Source organism: Trichomycterus rosablanca, chromosome 13, assembly GCF_030014385.1.
Source record: "Trichomycterus rosablanca isolate fTriRos1 chromosome 13, fTriRos1.hap1, whole genome shotgun sequence".
In the NCBI taxonomy this organism is placed as follows: Eukaryota; Metazoa; Chordata; class Actinopteri; order Siluriformes; family Trichomycteridae; genus Trichomycterus; species Trichomycterus rosablanca.
This window is the reverse complement of record NC_086000.1, coordinates 7,301,911-7,324,633: the sequence shown is the minus strand read 5'-3', so window position 1 is coordinate 7,324,633 and position 22,723 is coordinate 7,301,911. Positions and strand designations below refer to the sequence as shown.

The 22,723-nt window shown below is 41.3% G+C and overlaps 1 protein-coding gene across 1 annotated transcript in view; it reads left to right on the top strand.

Moving 5' to 3' along the window:
• Positions 1–22,723, top strand: part of LOC134325657 (formin-like) — a 102,310-nt gene that overhangs the window by 72,628 nt on the left and 6,959 nt on the right. Inside the window, exons 14-15 of the mRNA XM_063007903.1 lie at positions 6,149–6,241; positions 18,728–18,779. Of these exons, the coding sequence (XP_062863973.1) occupies positions 6,149–6,241; positions 18,728–18,779 (145 nt within the window). The remainder of the gene's footprint in view (positions 1–6,148; positions 6,242–18,727; positions 18,780–22,723) is intronic.

Below are 22,723 nucleotides of genomic sequence, written 5' to 3'. Positions count from 1 at the left end.
TGTTTGCCCGTTTGCCCATTTGTCTTTGTGCCTTTGCCTTGTTTTTGTTTGTTTGTTTAGTTTGTTTTGTTTGCCCTGTTTGTCTTCTTAGCTCCTGACTGTTTGTTAATGTTCATGCCTTCTTGAGTCTTGTTTCTGTTTTAGTTTAGTTCTTGTTTAGCTTAGGATTCATGTCAGCTTAGCTTAGGGTTTAGGTTTAGTTAGGTTCAGGTTTCCTGTGTTTAGATTTGCATTAGCATTTAGCTTAGCATTTAGCATAGGTCATTTTTTAATATGTCTTGTCTTCAACCCTGTCTTGTCTATTGTTTAAAATAAATAGTGTAAACATCGTTACACATTTGGAAAAGGCTATACTGGTTAATGGTAACTGACTAACCACGGTTACACGAGTTGCCAGCAGTTTTGCAGTATCAACAATTTTTAAAAATCTTTAGGTCTTTCTACAGATGTTTGATGGGGTTTAATATTGGACTTTGGCTAGGCTATTTGAAGACGTTCGGAGACTTGCCTTACAGCCACCCCAGTGTTGTTTTGGCTGTATGCTTTGGGTCATGGTTGTGTTGGAAGGTGAACAGTTGTGCCAGTCTGTGTTAACTCTAGACTTTTTAAGTGACCCACAATTTGTCGATGATTTTTACAGCGACCCAGGCAACACAAACAATGCAAAACGAAACACAAAACAGAATATACTTTCTGGTCCCACTGTGGTTTACAAGATGTAACATAAAGCCTCCATGAAGGGCGGTCGTGTACAAGTTCATTTCGTGTTTTTGTATCTGTTAAAATTCGTTCGATCATTATTATTTTTCTCTGACTCATTTTTTGGCCCGCGCCCCACTCAAAGGTTGCGACCCAGGGTTTGAAAAACCCTGCTCTAAAGGATGCTTGATGTTTGAAGATGAGTCCTGTACATTACAATCAATTCAAATAGTCTGAATCAATTACAGTTTTGTTTTTTCTTTATGAAGGGTAATATTCAATTTTAAAGAACACAAAATTCAATATTCAAATCTATATTTGGTGGCATAACCCTGATTTTCAAGCACAGTCTTCATACGTCCTGGTATGCTCTCTACCAGTCTTTTACTCCTGGCACAAAAATTCCATCAGCCAGAAATTGATTGATGGCTTATGACCTATCTAATGACCTCTTTATCACATTCTAGAGGTTTTTAATAGAGTTTTGGTCTAAAGGTTGGGCTGTCCATGCATGACAGGCTCTTGATCTGGTGGCCCTCTGTCCATACCTTGATTGACCTGGCTGTGTGGCATGGAGCATTGTCCTGCTGGAAAGGTGGGGAATGTTGTCAGAACAGAAGCCAGGAAGTTTTCTTTCAGGATAACCATGTGTGTGACTTGTTTCATGTGTCCTTTACAAATCTACCCGATTTTAGCCTTGCTAAAGCACCCCCACATCAACACTGATCCTTCTCCACATTTTACTTTGGGTGTGTGACACTGGGTCTTGTAGGCCTATCTAACCATTAGATCATTATGTCTTCTACAGCCCAATACTCTTTCTCAGTACAGTTGGTTATTCTTCACTTCTCATTGATGAATGGTTTTCATCCAAACCCACATAGCAGGGGACAAACCCAGAAAGAGGGCGTCTATTCTGCGCTCTTACCATATAGAGGCACTTTGTGGTTATACAATTACTGACTGTAGGCCGTCTGTTTTTCTGCATGCTTTGTTAGCCCCCTTTCATGCTGTTCTTCAATGGTCAGGACCCCCACAGGACCACTACAGAGAGTGGTGGATCATTCTTACACTGCAGTGAGGTGAATTGGAGATACAAAATTGTCCATGACTGTGTTTGTCATTAAAGACCAAAGTGTGTGGGGGGTTTACTGCATTGTGCCCAGTTAATCCAGGAAGCCAGACCAGCCGTGACCCTGAACAGTATAAAGCGTAAGACATGAAAATGAATGAACACATTTGGGTGTGTTAGAATACATTATATACTGTAGATATTAGATAGATATAGATATATTTAGCGTAGTCAATGTATCTTCCGCTGCTGGGGATCCCCGATTTTTTGCAGTTCAGGAGGGTACATTGCTGCTCACGCCTCCTCTGACCCGCGTGCAGCCATTAACAGAACCGTTTTCCACCCAGGCATTCTGCACAGTCAGGGTCCTTACACAGAGTTTGAAGACCCCGTCCACATATTCCGGTCATCCCTCCCTGCAGGCACTGCCAATTATGCCCGCTAGGTGGCGTCCAGCCGACCTGGGCAACGCTGCGCCACCTGGTCTCTGACATTTTATATTTTACGTTTATGTTTTTGTGATTCTTGAATCAGATTGTTGATTGCAAGTCAGGCCTTTTTATCCATCATCAGGATCTGACCTCACAAATGGTCTACTGAGTGAATGAGTCAGGTGTCCTAATACTTTGGGCCATAAAGTGTTTTAGCTTAACTTAACTTAAATCACACTCAGACTTAGATGACATGTGAATGATCTAGGATCAGTGTTCATTTTAAGAGCATCTAGCATCAGGATGTGAGAACGTGCCTTGTTATTACTGTAACACTGAAGAGCTAAACAAAGAATTGCTATTTTTACATTCTTGAATAGCTTTTATTTATGCAGATTAATATTTATTGTTAGGTTTATGGTGATGCTTGTCTATGAACAGATCTTACGAAGTTATAATATAGCAGTTATAATAAACACTGTCAGTGAACAAGATTTATATGTAAAATTATATACAGGCGTGGTATTGACTGAACCATCAGTAATCACCAAGACAATAAACTCATGTTTTTCTGTTTGTTAGTTTTTTTTTTTTTCTCAAGCCAGCTTTGTTTTACTTGAGGTTTATTTGTAGTGGTTGCTCTATGTCTGGACCAATGTGAGGAAATCCCGGTTCTTTCCAATTTTGCAACAAGTTTTAAGGTCAAGGAGAAAGAACAGAGCAAATGACGTCTAGCACAGATCAATGCTTTTGTACATTTTTCTTTAAAAGGATGGGATTTTTCTTTAGTAACTTCTTATTTCATGCCATAGTGGATCAGGATGCTATTTCAGAACCACTGGGTACAAGGCAGGAAGGCTCACTCTTTCACTCATTACATCAAGGGATAATTTAATGTTCTTAGTGGCAGATTTTAAAGCAATAGGAGGAACCAGATGTAGTTCATTAAACTGACTAATTTATTGGTCTGTGATTTGTTTGCATCGCAAAAACATTTGTACTGAGACATACACCGACTGATTATCTCTTCATCACGGCACCTGTTAGATGGTGGGATATATTAGGCAGCAAGTGAACATTTTATCCTCAAAGTGGATGTGTTAGAAGCAGGAAAAGTGGGCAAATGTAAGGATTTGAGCGAGTTTGACAAGGGCCTAATTGTGAAGTCTAGACGACGGGGTCAGAGCGTCTCCAAAACTGCAGCTCTTGTGGGGTGTTCCCGGTCTGCAGTGGTCAGTATCAATCAAAAGTGTCCAAGAAAGGAACAGTGGTAAACCAGTGACGGGGTCATGGGCAACCAAGGCTCATTGATGCACGTGGGGAGCGAAGGCTGACCCGTGTGGTCCGATCCAACAGACGAGCTACTGTAGCTCAAATTGCTGAAGAAGGTAATGCTGGTTCTGATAGAAAGGTGTCAGAATACACAGTGCATCACAGTTGCAGGGCCGTTTTGGCAGCAAAAGGGGGACCAACACAATATTAGGAAGGTGGTCATAATGTTATACTGTATATATTTTTGCATTGTTTTGCTTTTCCCGATCTAGTAGATTCCTACCCTGACCAAATAGGGCCATACCTAACACACACCTTCTCTGACACGTGTGTAGTAGCCAGCCACTTCTTTTCAGTACAACCTCAAAGGTTTGTAACAACTACTTTGTAACATCACAAGATGCTCTTTGGAGTATCTTGAAATCTGGTGAAATGACATGGATTGTCACATTTTGCCCACAGTTGTGGAGTCCAAGCTGGCTCAAGCATATGCTTTCATTACATACAAAATGTTAAGAAACTATGAAAAATTCTCAAGGTTTAACTATCTAATGCTAAATAGAATGTTATGTTTGTTTGGGCGTCCACACAAACACAGTTGATTGTGTTTGTGGGAACGAAGATCTGACGGGGTCTCTTCCCGCTGCCGCGATATGCAGTCTCTGGTACTGGTCTGGGTGCCTGCGTGAATAGGTGGGGGTGGAAGGTCTAATCGAGCCTAGTGTGTCTCTTCATACGCATTACGACTCTGTGTAGGAACCCAGCACTGGCAGTGGATAAGAAGCGACTGCAGATCGGACACGTGGTGAAATGGCTCTCCTTGATCAGATGGGGCAGTTGGACAAGCGGCAGTTGATTATTCACAATAGGGAATTAGAAATAACTATATTGGAAGATTAAAAGGGGCCGAACATGCTCTGCATTTGTGCACGAGACCCTCAGGACTAGAATTACCAGCCATTTTATTAGAACGTGCCATGACAGACACTAAAGTACAGCTGGTGATTGTGGCTCGTCAAAACTGTTGATGAAAGAATCACTTTCTTTAAGCTGCTCTGCTATAAAAATGCAAAGCAGTGTTTCTGATTACAAGAGACGGTCGGTTTATAAAAAGCATTGTTTCTTTGGTTTCCATTCTGAAGCGGAGCCAGGGTTCTTTATAAAAAAAGGCTTTTAATAGCCATCTGTTTAAAATGTTTTCATGCACATTCACACTGCTTCCTTCTCATGTGTTTTCGTGCTTTGAATGTTGGTAACGAGACACAATGGCATATGCTTTTCATTATTCTCTGGCTTATTCAACCCCATCGAGCAGGGATGAACCCCGCTGTCAGGAGTTTCCCCAATGACATCTCAGTTTAGTAGAGTTTCTGTGGAGAGCCTGATTGCTCAAAGGAGTTGCTGGGGTTTTAAAGACTGTCTACACTTACTGGCCACTTTATTAGACACACTAGGAAGCGCTACTCTGATTCTGACCGCAGAAAGCTGTTGGCTGGATGTATTTGGTTTCCAGACTGTTTTGAACACAGCAGCATTTATTTTCATACCATTTATCACCTCTTTATCCTGGTCAGGGTTGCGGTTTATACTGGTTAAGGTTCTTGTTTTTCTTAAAATCATTTGGCCCAATGCAGTAACACACTCAAACAGGATGCCAATCTATTGTGGGGCCTCATTAATGTCTGTATGTACAGATAGCATCACTGGGGGTTCATACCGATCCAAACAGTTGTGGGTTAAAACCACCTCCTTATTTCTACACACATTGTGCATTTTATCGGTTTCAGTTACCATATAGAAGCACTTTGTAGTTCTACAATTACTGACTGTAGTTCATCTGTCTCTCTGCATGCTTTGTTAGCCCCCTTTCATGCTGTTCTTCAATGGTCAGGACCACTACAGAACTTTTAGCAAAAAGAAACCTCAAATCCTTTTTTTTACAAAGTGAATATAATAACTCACTCACTCACTCACTCACTTTCTTAACCGCTTATCCAGTTAGGGTCCTGGGTTGGCACACAGTAACACCCTGGACGGGGCACCAGTCCATTGCAGGGCGGACACACATACACACACATACACAATTCAGTATCTCCAATTAACCTTGACTGCATGTTTTTGGACTGTGGGAGAAAACCGGAGCTCCCGGAAGACACAGAGACACAGAGAGAACATGCAAACTCCGCGCAGAAAGGACCCGGACCGCCCCGCCTGGGGATCGAACCCAGGACCTTCTTACTGTGAGGCGACAGTGCTACCCACCGAGCCACTGTGCCGCCCCATATAATAAACATGAAATATTTTTTAAAAAGAACAATGCTGAGCATGCAAGGTAGAGGTCTGTGGTTTAATTGGCACACGGAAGCCTATACAGTAGCCTCGCCATTGGACATAATTGAATTTAGCACACTATTTAGTGTGTAGAATGGTATTTGGAACACAGCAGCTCTCTGCTCCATGGGCAGAATGGTATAGCTGGGTTCATACCGATAGATGTGCATGTGATGATCCTTATCCATTTTAATTTTCAGGTTTTTTTCAAAGTGTTGAAGAGGGCTATGTCGAAGCCCCCCTTTTAATGCTTATGCTCTCTTTCCATTTCCACACTCAATTAAATACAATGGTGTCAGACATGTAACAGCTTTGTGTGATGTCTGTCCTCTCCCCCTTGCAGCCTGTGAAAAAGATGTGGATAAAGTATGTGCTAACTCATCAGAAGAACACCTCCAGCCATTTAAAGACAAGATAGATGCCTTCATCACCACCGGTAAGTAAACGGCAAAACAGAGCAGAACTATTACTGCTACAGACTGGACAAGTCTGATGTGGTTTGACCCAGGCTAGTTACAGAATGTAGCCACAGGGGGCTATTAGCATGTTGTGTGTGTTTGCGGTTTCTTGTTGGAGCTACAGTGGGGTTAGCTTGTAAACAGACTGCTTTCAGTAAGTTGCTGATTATTGTGGTGAGCATTTCCTTTGTAGTTTTGGCTTTTCCCCTACTGCTGCCAAATAGTCTTCTCTGACCTTTTATCTCTTAGTCAAAAATAAAAGAAGCACAAAATTACGTTCATTATTTGTATTGCCAGTAACACAATGTTACACTCACTCAATGTCTGATCACTTCCAGAAACAGAAGATCAGCCAGAGTTGCTCATTCACATCATTTTTAGCCACAGATGTCATCATACACCCTTTATGTCCAAATTTACGTGTTAGAAATTCCATTTTAACCACTTTGCAGTGTAGTTTAACAATGAAGTTTTATAAGTAGGACGGGTCCAGCCAACTGGAAACCAGCCAACTGTGGACATGTTTTCAGGGGGTTGGTAAGAAAGTGGAAAACCCAGGGAAAACCCATGTGGACAAAGGAAAACCATGCAACATTCTTATAGACAGTGACTGAAGGTAAGGATTAGACCCAGAACCTCAGAAACCACCTTGATTTATGCCACCTTTCACCTTCAATTTTTATTCACATGATGTATCCATGAAAAGATTTAGATGAGCTTGCCAACTGGTGAACGATGGTAAATTTGGTATTTGAATTTGGTAATCGGCCAATAAAGCACTACCAACAATCCAAAAACAAAAACCCACTAACTAAGGACGTTGCTGTAAGCATGTAAAAGTAGAGCATAAACACTGATCAGCCATAACATTCAAACCACCTTCTTGTTTCTACACTCACTGTCCATTTTATCAGCTCCACTTACCATATAAAAGCACTTTGTAGTTCTACAATTACTGACTGTAGTATATCTGTTTCTCTACATACTTTGTTAGCCTGCTTTCACCCTGTTCTTCAATGGTCAGGACCCCCACAGGACCACCACAGAGCAGGTATTATTTAGGTGGTGGATCATTCTCAGCACTGCAGTGACACTGACATAGTGGTGGTGTGTTAATGTGTGTTGTGCTGGTATGAGTGAATCAGACACAGCAGCGCTGCTGGAGTTTTTAAATACAGTGTCCACTCACTGTCCACTCTATTAGACACTCCTACCTAGCTGGTCCACCTTGTAGATGTAAAGTCAGAGACGATCGCTCATCTATTGCTGCTGTTTGAGTTGGTCATCTTCTAGACCTTCATCAGTGGTCACAGGACGCCGCCCACGGGGCGCTGTTGGCTGGATATTTTTGGTTGGTGGACTATTCTCAGTCCAGCAGTGACAGTGAGGTGTTTAAAAACTCCATCAGCATTGCTGTGTCTGATCCACTCACACCAGCACAACACACACTAACACACAATATTTTGCAGCTGCAGTTTCCATGTGTCCTTTGATCTGATAGTAAAACTACCATGTCAATAGATGGTAGTAATGAAAATGAGAAATGAAGTAGTTGCATGGTGCAGATAATGTGATGCTTTAGCTGCTTCAGGGTCTGCAGGACCTGGATTCAAACTTCACTACGGTCACTGCCTGTAAAGAGCTCAGCATGTTTCCTCATGCATAGTTTCCTCTGGGGAATTTGCCTGGGGATAGATCTCATCCCTTAAATGCTTTAATGCTATTTTATTATATTGTACATAGAGCAGATTTATAGTGAAAATAAACGTAATTGTTATTTGTTTTAAATTACAAACCACATTTATGGAAAAGTTGGGACAGTTTATAAAATGCAAGAAGTACAAGAATCTGTGATTTAGTAATTCTAGTGAACCTTTATTAAACTGACAAAACTACAAAGAGATGTTTTGGGCTTACCGACTTGATTGTATTTTGTAGATATAGACACATTTTAGAATTTTATAGAATATTAACGTGATGTTTTTTAAACATTCCACAGTAAGCATTTGAATTTGTAAGGTGAGGGTATCATAATATTAGGGTGCAAAGGGAGGAGGCCAAAGGCTCAGAAACGTGGCTTATCACTTTGTGCCAAACTTTTAGAGAAAAACTGTGCCAAACAGAATTCTGAAACATTCCTCAACACAAGGTTGTAAATACTTTAGGTGTTTCACAATCCACCATGAATAATATAGTTAGAAGAGGCAGCAAACCCTGAGAAATCTCTGAATCTTGAGATCTCTGGATCTGTGTAGTACACGGCCAAAAACTGTTTAATGTGCATGACCTTCAAACCCTCACACAGCACTGCATGAAAAAGCATTATGTTCCTTAAATAAATACAGCTACATGGGCTCAGGAGTAAAACGGAAAATGATCGTCTCAACACAATTCACCACTGCATCTAGAAATGCAACCACCTCACATGTTCAGAATACAGTGTAAATGTACACTGTGGTCAGATGAGTCCACAATTTGGCATTTTTTTAAGAAAAATTGATGTTTTCCATGCCAAATTTGAAAAAAGATTATTCAGTTATTAGTAGAAGGTCATAGTCATCTGTCATAGTATGGGGTGCAGTAGTGCCCATAGTATTGGTACCACTGATGCGAAGGTGTATATTTAGATACTAACAAGACACATTCTACCATCAAGGTGACGTCATTTTGCAGGGACTTATCATGAAATATGGATAATATATATATATATATATATATATATATATATACTGTATATATATATATATATATACAGTGTATCACAAAAGTGAGTACACCCTTCACATTTCTGCAGATATTTAAGTATATCTTTTCATGTGACAACACTGACAAAATGACACTTTGACACAATGAAAAGTAGTCTGTGTGCAGCTTATATAACAGTGTAAATTTATTCTTCCCTCAAAATAACTCAATATACAGCCATTAATGTCTAAACCACCGGCAACAAAAGTGAGTACACCCCTAAGTGAAAGTTCCTGAAGTGTCAATATTTTGTGTGGCCACCATTATTTCCCAGAAGTGCCTTAACTCTCCTGGGTATGGGGTTTACCAGAGCTTTACAGGTTGCCACTGGAATGCTTTTCCACTCCTCCATGACGACATCACGGAGCTGGCGGATATTCGAGACTTTGCGCTCCTCCACCTTCCACTTGAGGATGCCCCAAAGATGTTCTATTGGGTTTAGGTCTGGAGACATGCTTGGCCAGTCCATCACCTTTACCCTCAGCCTCTTCAATAAAGCAGTGGTCGTCTTAGAGGTGTGTTTGGGGTCATTATCATGCTGGAACACTGCCCTGCGACCCAGTTTCCGGAGGGAGGGGATCATGCTCTGCTTCAGTATTTCACAGTACATATTGGAGTTCATGTGTCCCTCAATGAAATGTAACTCCCCAACACCTGCTGCACTCATGCAGCCCCAGACCATGGCATTCCCACCACCATGCTTGACTGTAGGCATGACACACTTATCTTTGTACTCCTCACCTGATTGCCGCCACACATGCTTGAGACCATCTGAACCAAACAAATTAATCTTGGTCTCATCAGACCATAGGACATGGTTCCAGTAATCCATGTCCTTTGTTGACATGTCTTCAGCAAACTGTTTGCGGGCTTTCTTGTGTAGAGACTTCAGAAGAGGCTTCCTTCTGGGTTGACAGCCATGCAGACCAATTTGATGTAGTGCGCAGCGTATGGTCTGAGCACTGACAGGCTGACCCCCCACCTCTTCAATCTCTGCAGCAATGCTGACAGCACTCCTGCGCCTATCTTTCAAAGACAGCAGTTGGATGTGACGCTGAGCACGTGCACTCAGCTTCTTTGGACGACCAACGCGAGGTCTGTTCTGAGTGGACCCTGCTCTTTTAAAATGCTGGATGATCTTGGCCACTGTGCTGCAGCTCAGTTTCAGGGTGTTGGCAATCTTCTTGTAGCCTTGGCCATCTTCATGTAGCGCAACAATTCGTCTTTTAAGATCCTCAGAGAGTTCTTTGCCATGAGGTGCCATGTTGGAACTTTCAGTGACCAGTATGAGAGAGTGTGAGAGCTGTACTACTAAATTGAACACACCTGCTCCCTATGCACACCTGAGACCTAGTAACACTAACGAGTCACATGACATTTTGGAGGGAAAATGACAAGCAGTGCTCAATTTGGACATTTAGGGGTGTAGTCTCTTAGGGGTGTACTCACTTTTGTTGCCGGTGGTTTAGACATTAATGGCTGTATATTGAGTTATTTTGAGGGAAGAATAAATTTACACTGTTATATAAGCTGCACACAGACTACTTTTCATTGTGTCAAAGTGTCATTTTGTCAGTGTTGTCACATGAAAAGATATACTTAAATATCTGCAGAAATGTGAGGGGTGTACTCACTTTTGTGATACACTGTATATATATACACACCGATCAGCCATGACATTAAAACCCCTCTTGTTTCTACACTCACTGTCCATTTTATCAGCTCCACTTAACATATAGAAGCACTTTGTAGTTCTACAATTACTGACTGTAGTCCATTTATTTCTCTACATACCTTTTTAGCCTGCTTTCACCCTGTTCTTCAATGGTCAGGACCCCCACATGACAACCACAGAGCAGGTATTTTTTGGGTGGTGGATCATTCTCAGCACTGCAGTGACACTGACATGGTGGTGGTGTGTTAGTGTGTGTTGTGCTGGTATGAGTGGATCAGACACAGCTGTGCTGCTGGAGTTTTTAAATACCATGTCCACTCATTGTCCACTCTATTAGACACTCCTACCTAGTTGGTCCACCTTGTAGATATAAAGTCAGAGACGATCGCTCATCTATTGCTGCTGTTTGAGTCGGTCATCTTCTAGACCTTCATCAGTGGTCACAGGACGCTGCCCACGGGTCGCTGTTGGCTGTGTATATTTTTGGCTGGTGGACTATTCTCAGTCCAGCAGGGACAGTGAGGACACTGCTGTGTCTAATCCACTCATACCAGCACAACACACACTAACACACCACCACCATGTCAGTGTCACTGCAGTGCTGAGAATGATCCACCACCCAAATAATACCTACTCTGTAGTGGTCCTGGGATAGTCCTGACCACTGAAGAACAGCATGAACGGGGGCCAACAAAGCATGCAGAGAAACAGATGAACTACAGTCAGTAATTGTAGGGCTACAAAGTGCTTCTATATGGTAAGTGGAGCTGATAAAATGGACAGTGAGTGTAGAAACAAGGAGGTGGTTTTAATGTTATGGCTGATTGGTGTGTGTGTATATATATATATATATATATATATATATATATATATATATATAGAGAGAGAGAGAGAGAGAGAGAGAGAGAGAGGCTAATCACAGAAATCCCTATAAACTGTTCCTGACATTTGATCTTTCCTGTCAGTAAGAAGTGGTCCAAGGTGTTGCGGAACTTTTCTGATCAGCGGCCTGAGGCCTTAACCCAGCCGAATAGGGATCGTGTTGCCCTAAACTGACCGTATGTACTCAGCACTGCTATAAAGCTGGCAGGACATCTCTGAGCGAGCTCTCATAAAGCCTGGCCTGCCCCAGCAGGGACAGTTTCAGGGGACCACCATGCCAGGAGATGTTCTGCGTCTGATCTTCTGATGGACTCACTAGTCTAGACTGAACGGCACATCCTATCGGACTCTGTCCTCAAGCTTAAGTAATTCCTAAAGGATATCAAGAGGTTAAGAGCGCTCCTAGTAGGTTTGGTTAATTCGATTCTACAATCAGAAAACTGACGTTTTACTATTTATTTACTTAAGAACAGCAGCAGTATTAATGATCACCCCTCTCCAAGTTACATTTTCTGTTTATTTTATTTTATTTAATAAGAAAAAAGAAACAACCTCTGTAAATTAAAAATGGGAATTAAAAATGAAAAAAAAATGTTTTAATTGAAATAGATATTGTGGCATGTGCAAAAGTACACACTTTTACTTTTAATTAAAATAAAATGTCTTTGTTTCCAGCTAGAGGCCTTTTTGTGGGTTTTTTTTATGCATTCTATCCTATTTTCCTCCTGCACTTAATTTGTTTTCCGCTGCTGAGGGATACCTGATTGCATCCAAGGAGAGCACGTTGCTGTACACACCTCTTCCGACACGTGTACAGCCCTCCTCTTCTCGCCCCTGCATTCTGTCTCTTTCGCCAGTCAGGGTCCTTACACAGCGTATGAAGAACACATAGTCCGGCCCCCACCCTGCAGATATGGTGGCCAATTAGTGTCTGCTGCAGGCACTGCCAATTATGCCCGCCAGATGGCGCCCAGCCGACCGGTGGCAACGCCGAGTTTCGAACCAAGGAGTTCAGAATCTCGGCACTGGTATCCCGCTGAGCCACCTTTTTATCCACTTTTCTTTATGAATCACTATTAGTTCAGAGATATGCCACTGTTGGGCCCCTGAGCAAGGCCCTTAATTGCTTGAATTGTGTTCAGTCATAATTGTAAGACGCTTGGATATTAGAGTGTGCTAAATACTGCAAATGTGAATGTAATATGTTTGTCTTGCATACTCAGCATGTTAAAGATTTTCAGTGATATCTAAGTAAGGGGAGAGCTATGATGTGTTCAAATCCCTTTGAGAAAAGGTCGGCCGATGACCTGGCAACAAGAAGGACCTGTGTTTTATTCCCTGGCTGAGTGAGCAGGGTCCTTTCTCTGTGGAGTTTGATGTTCTCCGTGTCCGCGTGGGATTGTTCTGAGTCCGAAGACATGCAGTCAGGGCAGCTGGAGCTATTAAAAGTCAATAAGTGTCAATGTGTGTGTGTCTGTCTGTCCAGTGATGGGACAGACAGAATACAGCACAGCATGGATCCTCGGGACCAGGTTTCAATCCTTGTTATTTGTAACTGTCTGTAAGAATTTTTACTTGTATTCTTTGCATCTGCATGGATTTCTTCCAAGTACTCAATTTTTCCTCCACCTCCCAAAAACATGCAGCAGGCAAATTGGCTACTTTATATTACCTATAGGTGTGAGCGAGTAAATGAAACACACATGCGGGCGTTTGGTGTCCGGCGAGACATTACTTTGTGGCCAGTGTTATGGGTGGTATTGCAACCTTCACAACCCTAGTGAAAATGTATAAACAATATAAATAATAAATTAATATATTAATTATAAATAATATAAATAATAAGACTGCATAATATAATATAAATCATATGAGTAATGAGTTGCAAAGGTGCAACAACATCAAAAAAAAAAAACTTGTAATGGAAAGCACAACTAACTAAGTTAACTAAAGATGTCATTTTATGTTCTTAAATTTATGACTTATATTCTAAAAAGCCAGGACATTTTAACCATAATTTTTTTTTTGTTTTGTTTAAAATGTGCTGTCTTTATATTTATGACATCTATTCTAAAAAGCCAGGACATTTTAACCATAAAATTATTTTTAATTTGTTTAAAATGTGTTGTCTTTATATTTATGACTTCTATTCTAAAAAGCCAGGACATTTTAACCATAAAATTACTTTTAATTTGTTTAAAATGTGTTGTCTTTATATTTATGACTTCTATTCTAAAAAGCCAGGACATTTTAACCATAAAATTATTTTTAATTTGTTTAAAATGTGTTGTCTTTATATTTATGACATTTATTCTAAAAAGCCAGGACATTTTAACCATAAAATTATTTTTAATTTGTTTAAAATGTGTTGTCTTTATATTTATGACATTTATTCTAAAAAGCCAGGACATTTTAACCATAAAATTATTTTTAATTTGTTTAAAATGTGTTGTCTTTATATTTATGACTTCTATTCTAAAAAGCCAGGACATTTTAACCATAAAATTATTTTTATTTTGTTTAAAATGTGTTGTCTTTATATTTATGACATTTATTCTAAAAAGCCAGGACATTTTAACCATAAAATTATTTTTATTTTGTTTAAAATGTGTTGTATTTATATTTATGACTTCTATTCTAAAAAGCCAGGACATACTTAATATACAAAATCTATTGAATTAATACTTTCATCCTTTCACATCATCATCTGGGCTTTAAGCCAACAGTAAAAGCAGGGCATTTGCCACTGGCTACAGTTCTGCCCGAGACGCTGATACTTGTAAAGCTCATTTCATAAACAGAATTCCTCTGGCTGGACTCTGTTCTGCTTTTGAAGCACTCGGAGTAAAGCCCTGATCTTGTCATTCTGAAGAGGTAATTCCATGACTTTAGTTCTCAAAGTCGAAGCGGTAAGATGCTGTACAGGCTTTTTTAAAAGAGAGCGGTGTTATCGGCCAGTCGGGCGTCTATATACAGACATGATTGACTGCGTCTGAGGGAGGGAAAGCCAGGGCCTCAAGATGAATTGGCGTCTTGTCCGGGGTGTGTTACTACAATGCCACCAGTGATTCCATAGAAACCAGACCTACTGTGACCCTGACCAATATAAAGCAGTGGTAAAACATGAAAACTTAATAAAACCTAATCAAAAACATACAAAGGAATGAATTAAATGGCACAAACACAAATACATTCTTAAGTTTCCCACAGTCCTCAGTATTTACCTGTGCCGGGTCCATAACTCATGTATGAATGGTTTATGGTTCAGTCTCAGTGACAGCGTCCCTCTCAGCAGGAGCTGCAGGTGAACTCGAACGGCCTGCATGCAGCCTCTTAAATCCGCCTGTGATCTGAGCAATTTAACGTCTTCCAAACTCATTCATCCATTCTGCTCAAATCTATTACCTTACCCCCCCTCTGCCACGATGACCTGCCTCCCCTCTTTGTCCCCTTCTACAGACCTCCCCTGCCGTCACCTCCGTAGGAGAGCTCATGCTTCACTCATTCACTCAATTAGTGATTCTCTTGTTATATGGTTACGCTCCATCCTGACCACACAAGGCCCGGCTTTCACACACCTCTAATCCTGGTGTTAATTCACTTTTATGTGATTTTACTTTTCTGCATTAATGCTGCCATCACAGAAGTGTAAATTGTCTTTGCCAAGGGCACTGACACAGCCCCATACCATGACAGAACCTGGCGGCTTTTGGACTTGTTGCTGATAACAGTCTGGATGGTCCATTTCGTCTTTGGTCGGGAGCACACGGCGTCTATTTTTTCCAAAAAAGACCTGGAATGCTGATTCATCTGACCACAATACACGTTTCCACTGTGTGATGGTCCATCCTAGATGCCTCTGAGCCCAGAGAATTCGACGCCACTTCTGAACATGGTTAACATAAGGCTTCTTTTTTGCACAGTATTGTTGAGTGGCGATTCTTGATGCAGTGCCGTCTGAGGGATCGAAGATCACAGCCTTTACGCACTGAAATTCCTCCCAATTCCTTAAATGGTTTAATGATATTATGCACTGTAGAGGGAGAAATATACAAATCCCCTCCAATCGATTTTTGAGGAACATTGTTTTTAAACATTTAAATCGTTTTCCACGCATTTGTTGACAAACTGGAGATCCTCTGATCGTCTTTGCTCATCAAAGACTCAGCCATGATTACAATCACCTGTTTGGAATCACATCATTATTTAGTTTTTTCCACCTCATTACTAGCCCTAAATTGCCCCCGTCTAAACTTTTTCTGAAATGTGTTGCAGGCCTGAAATGCAGGAATGAAGGTATATTAACAAATGAAATGATGTTGAACAGAGAAAGCATGAAATATCTCAGGTTCAAACTGTCTGCAATCAAATAAAAGTCGTTGTCAGGGTAAGGAACACTGCAGTTTTATTTTATTTGCATTTTCCATACTGTCCCAACTTTTTCTGATTTGGGGTTGTAAATGAAAAATGTTAAGTTTGAATTTAACAGCAAATTGGGTATTACACAGGAAAAGACTCATTTCACGGTTCGTGATGCTATTTTCACAGCCGTGAATTATGTAGGACCTTAATTACTGTATATATAAATGGTTGAGGATGTAAGGTTAAATATACTCAATAAATATTTTTTTCTGTTTTTTGTACACCCCCATATTGCTCTAATCCAGACCATTAGTAGATGTGTTGCATGTCAAACACAGTTAAAGGCTTTAACGATTACCACTGATTTTTGAGACTGTGGATACAGAAGGTGTGGGGCAAGTGGTGCTTCGAAGAACTGAGTGGAGCTTTTAAAGCCCTAATTTATTGTAGCTCTCAGCGTGCGAGTCCCATAACTTTCTAGTTAGCTTCTACTGGTTTCATGTTTACAGAGAGGGCTTGGGGGCGAAGAAAATTCACACATCCTCTTCGTCTCCCCTCGCGCCGGTCTCACGAGTGGCCCTGCCACCTCCACGCACACACATAGAACTAGAAAGAGGGACCTCCGGCGCCAGTTCACCCCTGCTGAGACCAACGCCATTGGTCATGGGCCGGCCCCTTTCTGTCCATTATCCCAGCACCGTGCCCCCCTCCTGTCATTAGGCTCACCTTAGCTAATCAGCCACACACACACAAACACGGAGAATGGAAAGGGGGGTTTCGCAGCTCACAGTCAACCCCCTTGCCACCCCACCACCTTAAACCTCAACCTCCCCACCAAAGACCCCCAAAATCTGTCTTTGAACAATTTTTGGAGACTTCCCCCTCTTAAATCGTTCGAGTGGGGGAAAAAAGGTTCCCCCCTCATCAAAGTAAAAAAGGATGAATCTAAAAAAATGCAATAAATCTGAGATCACAGGCTCTCTCTGGCCCTAGATAAATTCTTGCACCTAGCCTGGCCCATTGTACACATCTGCCTTGCATTTAGACACTTTTACATGGCCTGGCCCCACAGGAGCCTCCAGTTCTCAAGCTTTGCTCCTCGCTCCTGTTACATAGACACAATTACACACACACACATAATCACATGATGCTAATAGATTTAGGTGTGGACACTTCAACAAATTCCCACAAATACAAGTAACATGCAACTCCTGGGCTACTGTTTCAAAATAATGTTTTGGTTATAATAATGAATAAGCTATTTGTAGCTAAAATGCTTTTATTTAACACTTACATTGTTAAGTCTAAGTCATTATTATAAGCACAATGCCATTTTTGCAGAAAGGCAGGTAGTAATCTGATACTAGTTTTTTTTTTTTTATTAGAGCTTTAGTTATTGTAGTGAGAAGGAGAAAAAAAAGGACAACACACATCATTTTAGAAGCAATGGCCAAGTATAACAAAAATAGTTATAGCACTATAGTACTATACACTGATCAGCCATAACATTAAAACCACCTCCTTGTTTCTACACTCACTGTCCATTTTATCATCTCCACTTATCATGTAGAAGCACTTTGTAGCTCTACAATTACTGACTGTAGTCCATCTGTTTCTCTGCATGCTTTGTTAGCCCCCTTTCATGCTGTTCTTCAATGGTCAGGACTCTCCCAGGACCACCACAGAGCAGGTATTATTTGGGTGGTGGATCATTCTCAGCACTGCAGTGACACTGACATGATGGTGGTGTGTTAAAGTGTGTTGTGCTGGTATGGGTGGATCAGACACAGCAGCGCTGCTGGAGTTTTTAAATACAGTGTCCTCTCACTGTCCACTCTGTTAGACACTCCTACCTAGATGGTCCACCTTGTAGATGTAAAGTCAGAGACGATCGATCATCTATTGCTGCTGTTTGAGTTGGTCATCATCAGTGGTCACAAGATGCTGCCCACGGGGCGCTGTTGGCTGGATGTTTTTGGTTGGTGGACTATTCTCAGTCTAGAAGTGACAGTGAGATGTTTAAGAACTCCAGCAGCGCTACTGTGTCTAATCCACTCATACCAGCACAACACACACTGACACACCACCACCATGTCAGTGTCACTGCAGTGCTGAGAATGACCCACGACCCAAATAATACCTGCTATGTAGTGGTCCTGTGGAAGTACTGACCATTGAAGAACAGCATGAAAGGGGGCTAACAAAGCATGCAGAGAAACAGATGGACTACAGTTAGTAATTGTAGAACTACAAAGTGTAGTGTAGAAACAAGGAGGTGGTTTTAATGTGATGTCTGATCGGTGTATACTGTATTTATGTAACAGGACCACTTGCCTTGGAGATTGACAGTGGGCTCAGATTACAGAATCTTGTCCATCTGCTGTGCCCCTAACAGCGGGCAGGAGGTCTGTAGGTGCAGATGACTGTCTGTGGCATTCTGTTTTATCAGAGAGGCTCTACTTCTCATCAGCAGTAATGTGCTGCATCTGGGAGAGCTTTTAAAATACTGTTCTTGTTGGGCTTTTGCTTGCTGGCTCACTGGCTTTACAAGGTATGGTGTCCATAAAGTCAGATGTTTTTACAAGCAGCTTAGCTGATGTTGTTGTGCTCTTTGGCTATCACTGAGTAACCAACCTGGATAAGCAAGCTGCCTCCAGAGGTGGCGTGACTGCATCATTTTAACCAGGGCCTTACAGATGAATCCACACTGGATGCTGACTTTCAGTGATTGATACCAAAAGCCAAAATATAGTTGTCGTGGTCTGATAAGTATTTCTGTTTTGTTTCTGTTCTTCTTCAGCAAAAGAAAAATATGCATCTGAAGAGGATCAGCTCAATGCCGTCCAGAAAAGGTAGGATTAAATTTTGCATGTTATAAAAACATACACCGATCAGCCATAACATTAAAACCACCTCCTTGTTTTTACACTCACTGTCCATTTTATCAGCTCCACTTACCATATAGAAGCACTTTGTGGTTCTACAATTACTGATGGTGGTCCATCTGTTTCTCTACATGCTTTGTTAGCCACCTTTCATGGTCAGAACTCTCCCAGGACCACTACAGAGCAGGTATTATTTAGGTGGTGGATCATTCTAAGCACTGCAGTGAGACTGACATGGTGGTGGTGTGTTAGTGTGTGTTGTGCTGGTAAAAGCACAGGGTAAAAGCAGACTAACAAAGCATGTAGAGAAACAGATGGACTACAGTCAGTAATTGTCGAGCTACAAAGTGTAAGTGGAGCTGATAAAATGGACAGTGAGTGTAGAAACAAGGAGGTGGTTTTAATGTTATGGTTGATCAGTGTACATTGTATGGTAAAGCCCGTAAAGCTTGCAGTGTTTATTGAAATGGTGCATTGCTATGCATGGAAGTCTGTGACATGCACCAGGGAAGTGAGCCAAGTGAGATTTATGAGAGCCGTCTGCCAGGTATTAGTGGCTATTCTGCAGTCCTGCAGGTTAGAAACAGATAAGCTGAGACCACAGCCTCTCAGTGCTGGATAGCAGTAATGCCTATCATTTGTAAACTTGTCTGCAGTAATTAGCCCTAGCTGATAAGCAGTATTGTGTGTGTGTGTGTGTGTGTGTGTGTGTGTGTGTGTGTGTGAGAGAGAGAGAGAGAGAGAGAGAGAGAGAGAGAAATAGATAAACACACAGCTTATATAAAAACATTGGAAAAGTGGGTGTGAAAGAAAATGTCAAACTGGTACCTGGCTGCTGTTAGTCTTGTTTTTTTTGGACTTTGGGGATGAGTTGCGGATGAGTTCTTGGTGAAACTATGGTAGTCCTGAGAAGGACTGATGGATGGATGGATGGATGGATGGATGGATGGATGGCTGGATGGATGGATGGATGGATGGATGGATGGATGGATGGATGGATGGACGGATAGATAGATAGATAGATAGATAGATAGATAGATAGATAGATAGATAGATAGATAGATAGATAGACAGACAGACAGACAGACAGACAGACAGACAGACAGATATATGGATGGACGGATGGACGGATAGTGGACGGACGGACAGACAGACAGACAGACAGACAGACAGACAGATAGTGGATGGATGGATGGATGGATGGATGGATGGATGGACGGATGGATGGATGGATAGATAGTGGATGGATGGATAGATAGATAGTGGATGGATGGATGGATGGATGGATGGATGAGTGGATGGATGGATAGATAGATAGTGGATGGATGGATGGATGGATGGATGGATGGATGGATGGATGGATGGATGGATGGATGGATAGATAGATAGATAGATAGATAGATAGATAGATAGATAGATAGATAGATAGATAGATCTGGTCAGCTTGTAACAAACTTTGTGCACAAATCTTTATGAAATTAATATATCAGAATCAACAAATAAAAACAAAGCAAAAATCACTGATCTGTTAATTAAAAAAGTAATAATTACCTCAATTGTAGTAGAGCTACTACTTCATACTGCAGGCAGCCATGCTACTACAGGCTTATCATAAAGACTTATCATGTGTAATGGTGCCTCAGACTCCCATCCAACTGTTTTCATGATTTATCTGGAAATGTTTGACTTGCAGATGTCAGACTGCAGAAAGTAGATCTGGATTATTTCATAGAGAGAAACTTACTCTTGAAACGACAAACAAAGCCAATTGATTATTTTTCCTTATTTAGGTAAAAACAAGAGTCTGTGGAAACAAGGCAGAAAATAGATATAGCGTGCATACCTACAAAAAAAAACATTAGAGTGGACTTAATGTTAATAGCAGACCCTCATATAGTATTTGTTAGAACAGATTTTGAATGTCCAAGACATACGGACTGAATTTAGCCCAGCGTCTCCAAAACAAATCCTTACTGCAATAACACACTGAAAGCTCCTCCACCCCACTCTCGTAAAACCTTTCAATTTACTAATATTGATCAAAAGGACCTGGCGGCTGGGAAACCTTCTCATTAATTAATTAAGTCTTCGAAAGAGGCCAAAGAACTGGTCACTCATAACGTGGACAAGATGAACTGCTGTAGCAAGAGGGGTGTGCCTTAATTTGCCATGAGCACACCTCATTAAAATGACATGCCGGTGATTGATATGGCAATAGACCCATACACCAGGAGCTGGGTGGGCGCCCACCTGGGTCATACCAGGAGGAACCCACCTTTGTGCTCTGAGACTGTGTGGCCTGTCTGGGTGCCAGACCTAAAAACGAGACTATTTGATCATTACATTCTTCTAAATCGTGGCATCTTGGCTGTAAATCTTGGCAATAAATAAATGCAAGGGCCATTTATCTCGAACACTGCATAGACGAACACATGACTGAAGATTTACACACAGTAGTGTTTGGATTGGCACTTACACCGATCAGCCATAACAATAAAACCACCTCCTTGTTTCTACACTCACTGTCCATTTTATCAGCTTCAATTACCATATAAAAGCACTTTGTAGTTCTACAATTACTGACTGTAGTCCATCTGTTTCTCTGCATTGCTTTGTTAGCCCCCTTTCATGCTGTTCTTCAGTGGTCAGGACTCTCCCAGGACCACCACAGAGTAGGTATTATTTGGGTGGTGGATCATTCTCAGCACTGCAGTGACACTGACATGGTGGTGGTGTGTTAGTGTGTGTTGTGCTGGTATGAGTGGATCAGAGACAACAATGCTGATGGAGTTTTTAAACACCTCAATGTCACTGCTGGACTGAGAATAATCCACCAACCAAAAATATATCCAGCCTACAGCGCCCTGTGGGCAGCGTCCTGTGACCACTGATGAAGGTCTAGAAGATGACCAACTCAAACAGCAGCAATAGATGAGCGATCGTCTATGACTTTACATCTTCAAGGTGGACCAACTAGGTAGGAGTGTCTAATAGAGTGGAAAGTGAGTGGACACGGTATTTAAAAACTCCAGCAGCGCTGCTGTGTCTGATCCACTCGTACCAGCACAACACACACTAACACACCACCACCATGTCAGTGTCACTGCAGTGCTGAGAATGATCCACCACCTAAATAATACCTGCTCTGTGGTGGTCCTGTGACCATTGAAGAACAGGGTGAAAGTAGGATAAAACAGTATGTAGAGAAATACATGGACTACAGTCAGTAATTGTAGAACTACAAAGTGCTTCTATATGGTAAGTGGAGCCGGTAAAATGGACAGAGAGTGTAGAAACAAGGAGGTGGTTTTATTGTTATGGCTGATCGGTGTATAAGTGTGACAAATATGCAAAAATAAAAGAAATTGCAAGGAGAGAAAATACTTTTTCACAGAACTGTATTTAGCTGGCTTGAAAATCACTAGCAACAGATTTTATGGCTTTTAGAGGAAGCACAGTCTAACCTGAGTAAAACGCACAATTGCATTTGCTTTATAGGACTTTCTGGACAGGTCCAGTTTAAATGGCTCGTTGAGTTTTCCTGTTTGTGATATACATTAGCTGTTACACAGGTACTCATTAGTCGCTCTGTTCCACTTGACTTGTGGTCGCTGAGCATGTGGATTTGTGCTGCCTGTAACAGGTCATAGATTACTTTCCCTTAATCATAGTCCTACCACAGCTACTTGTAAAGAGTTGGGCATCTATGGTGTGGATGGGTAAGCAAAGTAAAACCCTAACACTCCTAGGACTTGTCGGTGAGTCAAGACTTATTTTACACCCATGAACAAGTACTGTTTTTATTTTATTTTAAACATTCTATAGAACACATTTTGTAGTATATTGTACAAAACCTTTAGTGTGGTACTCTAAACAAATAGAGTTTACGGAATGCTAAATATGATGCGACA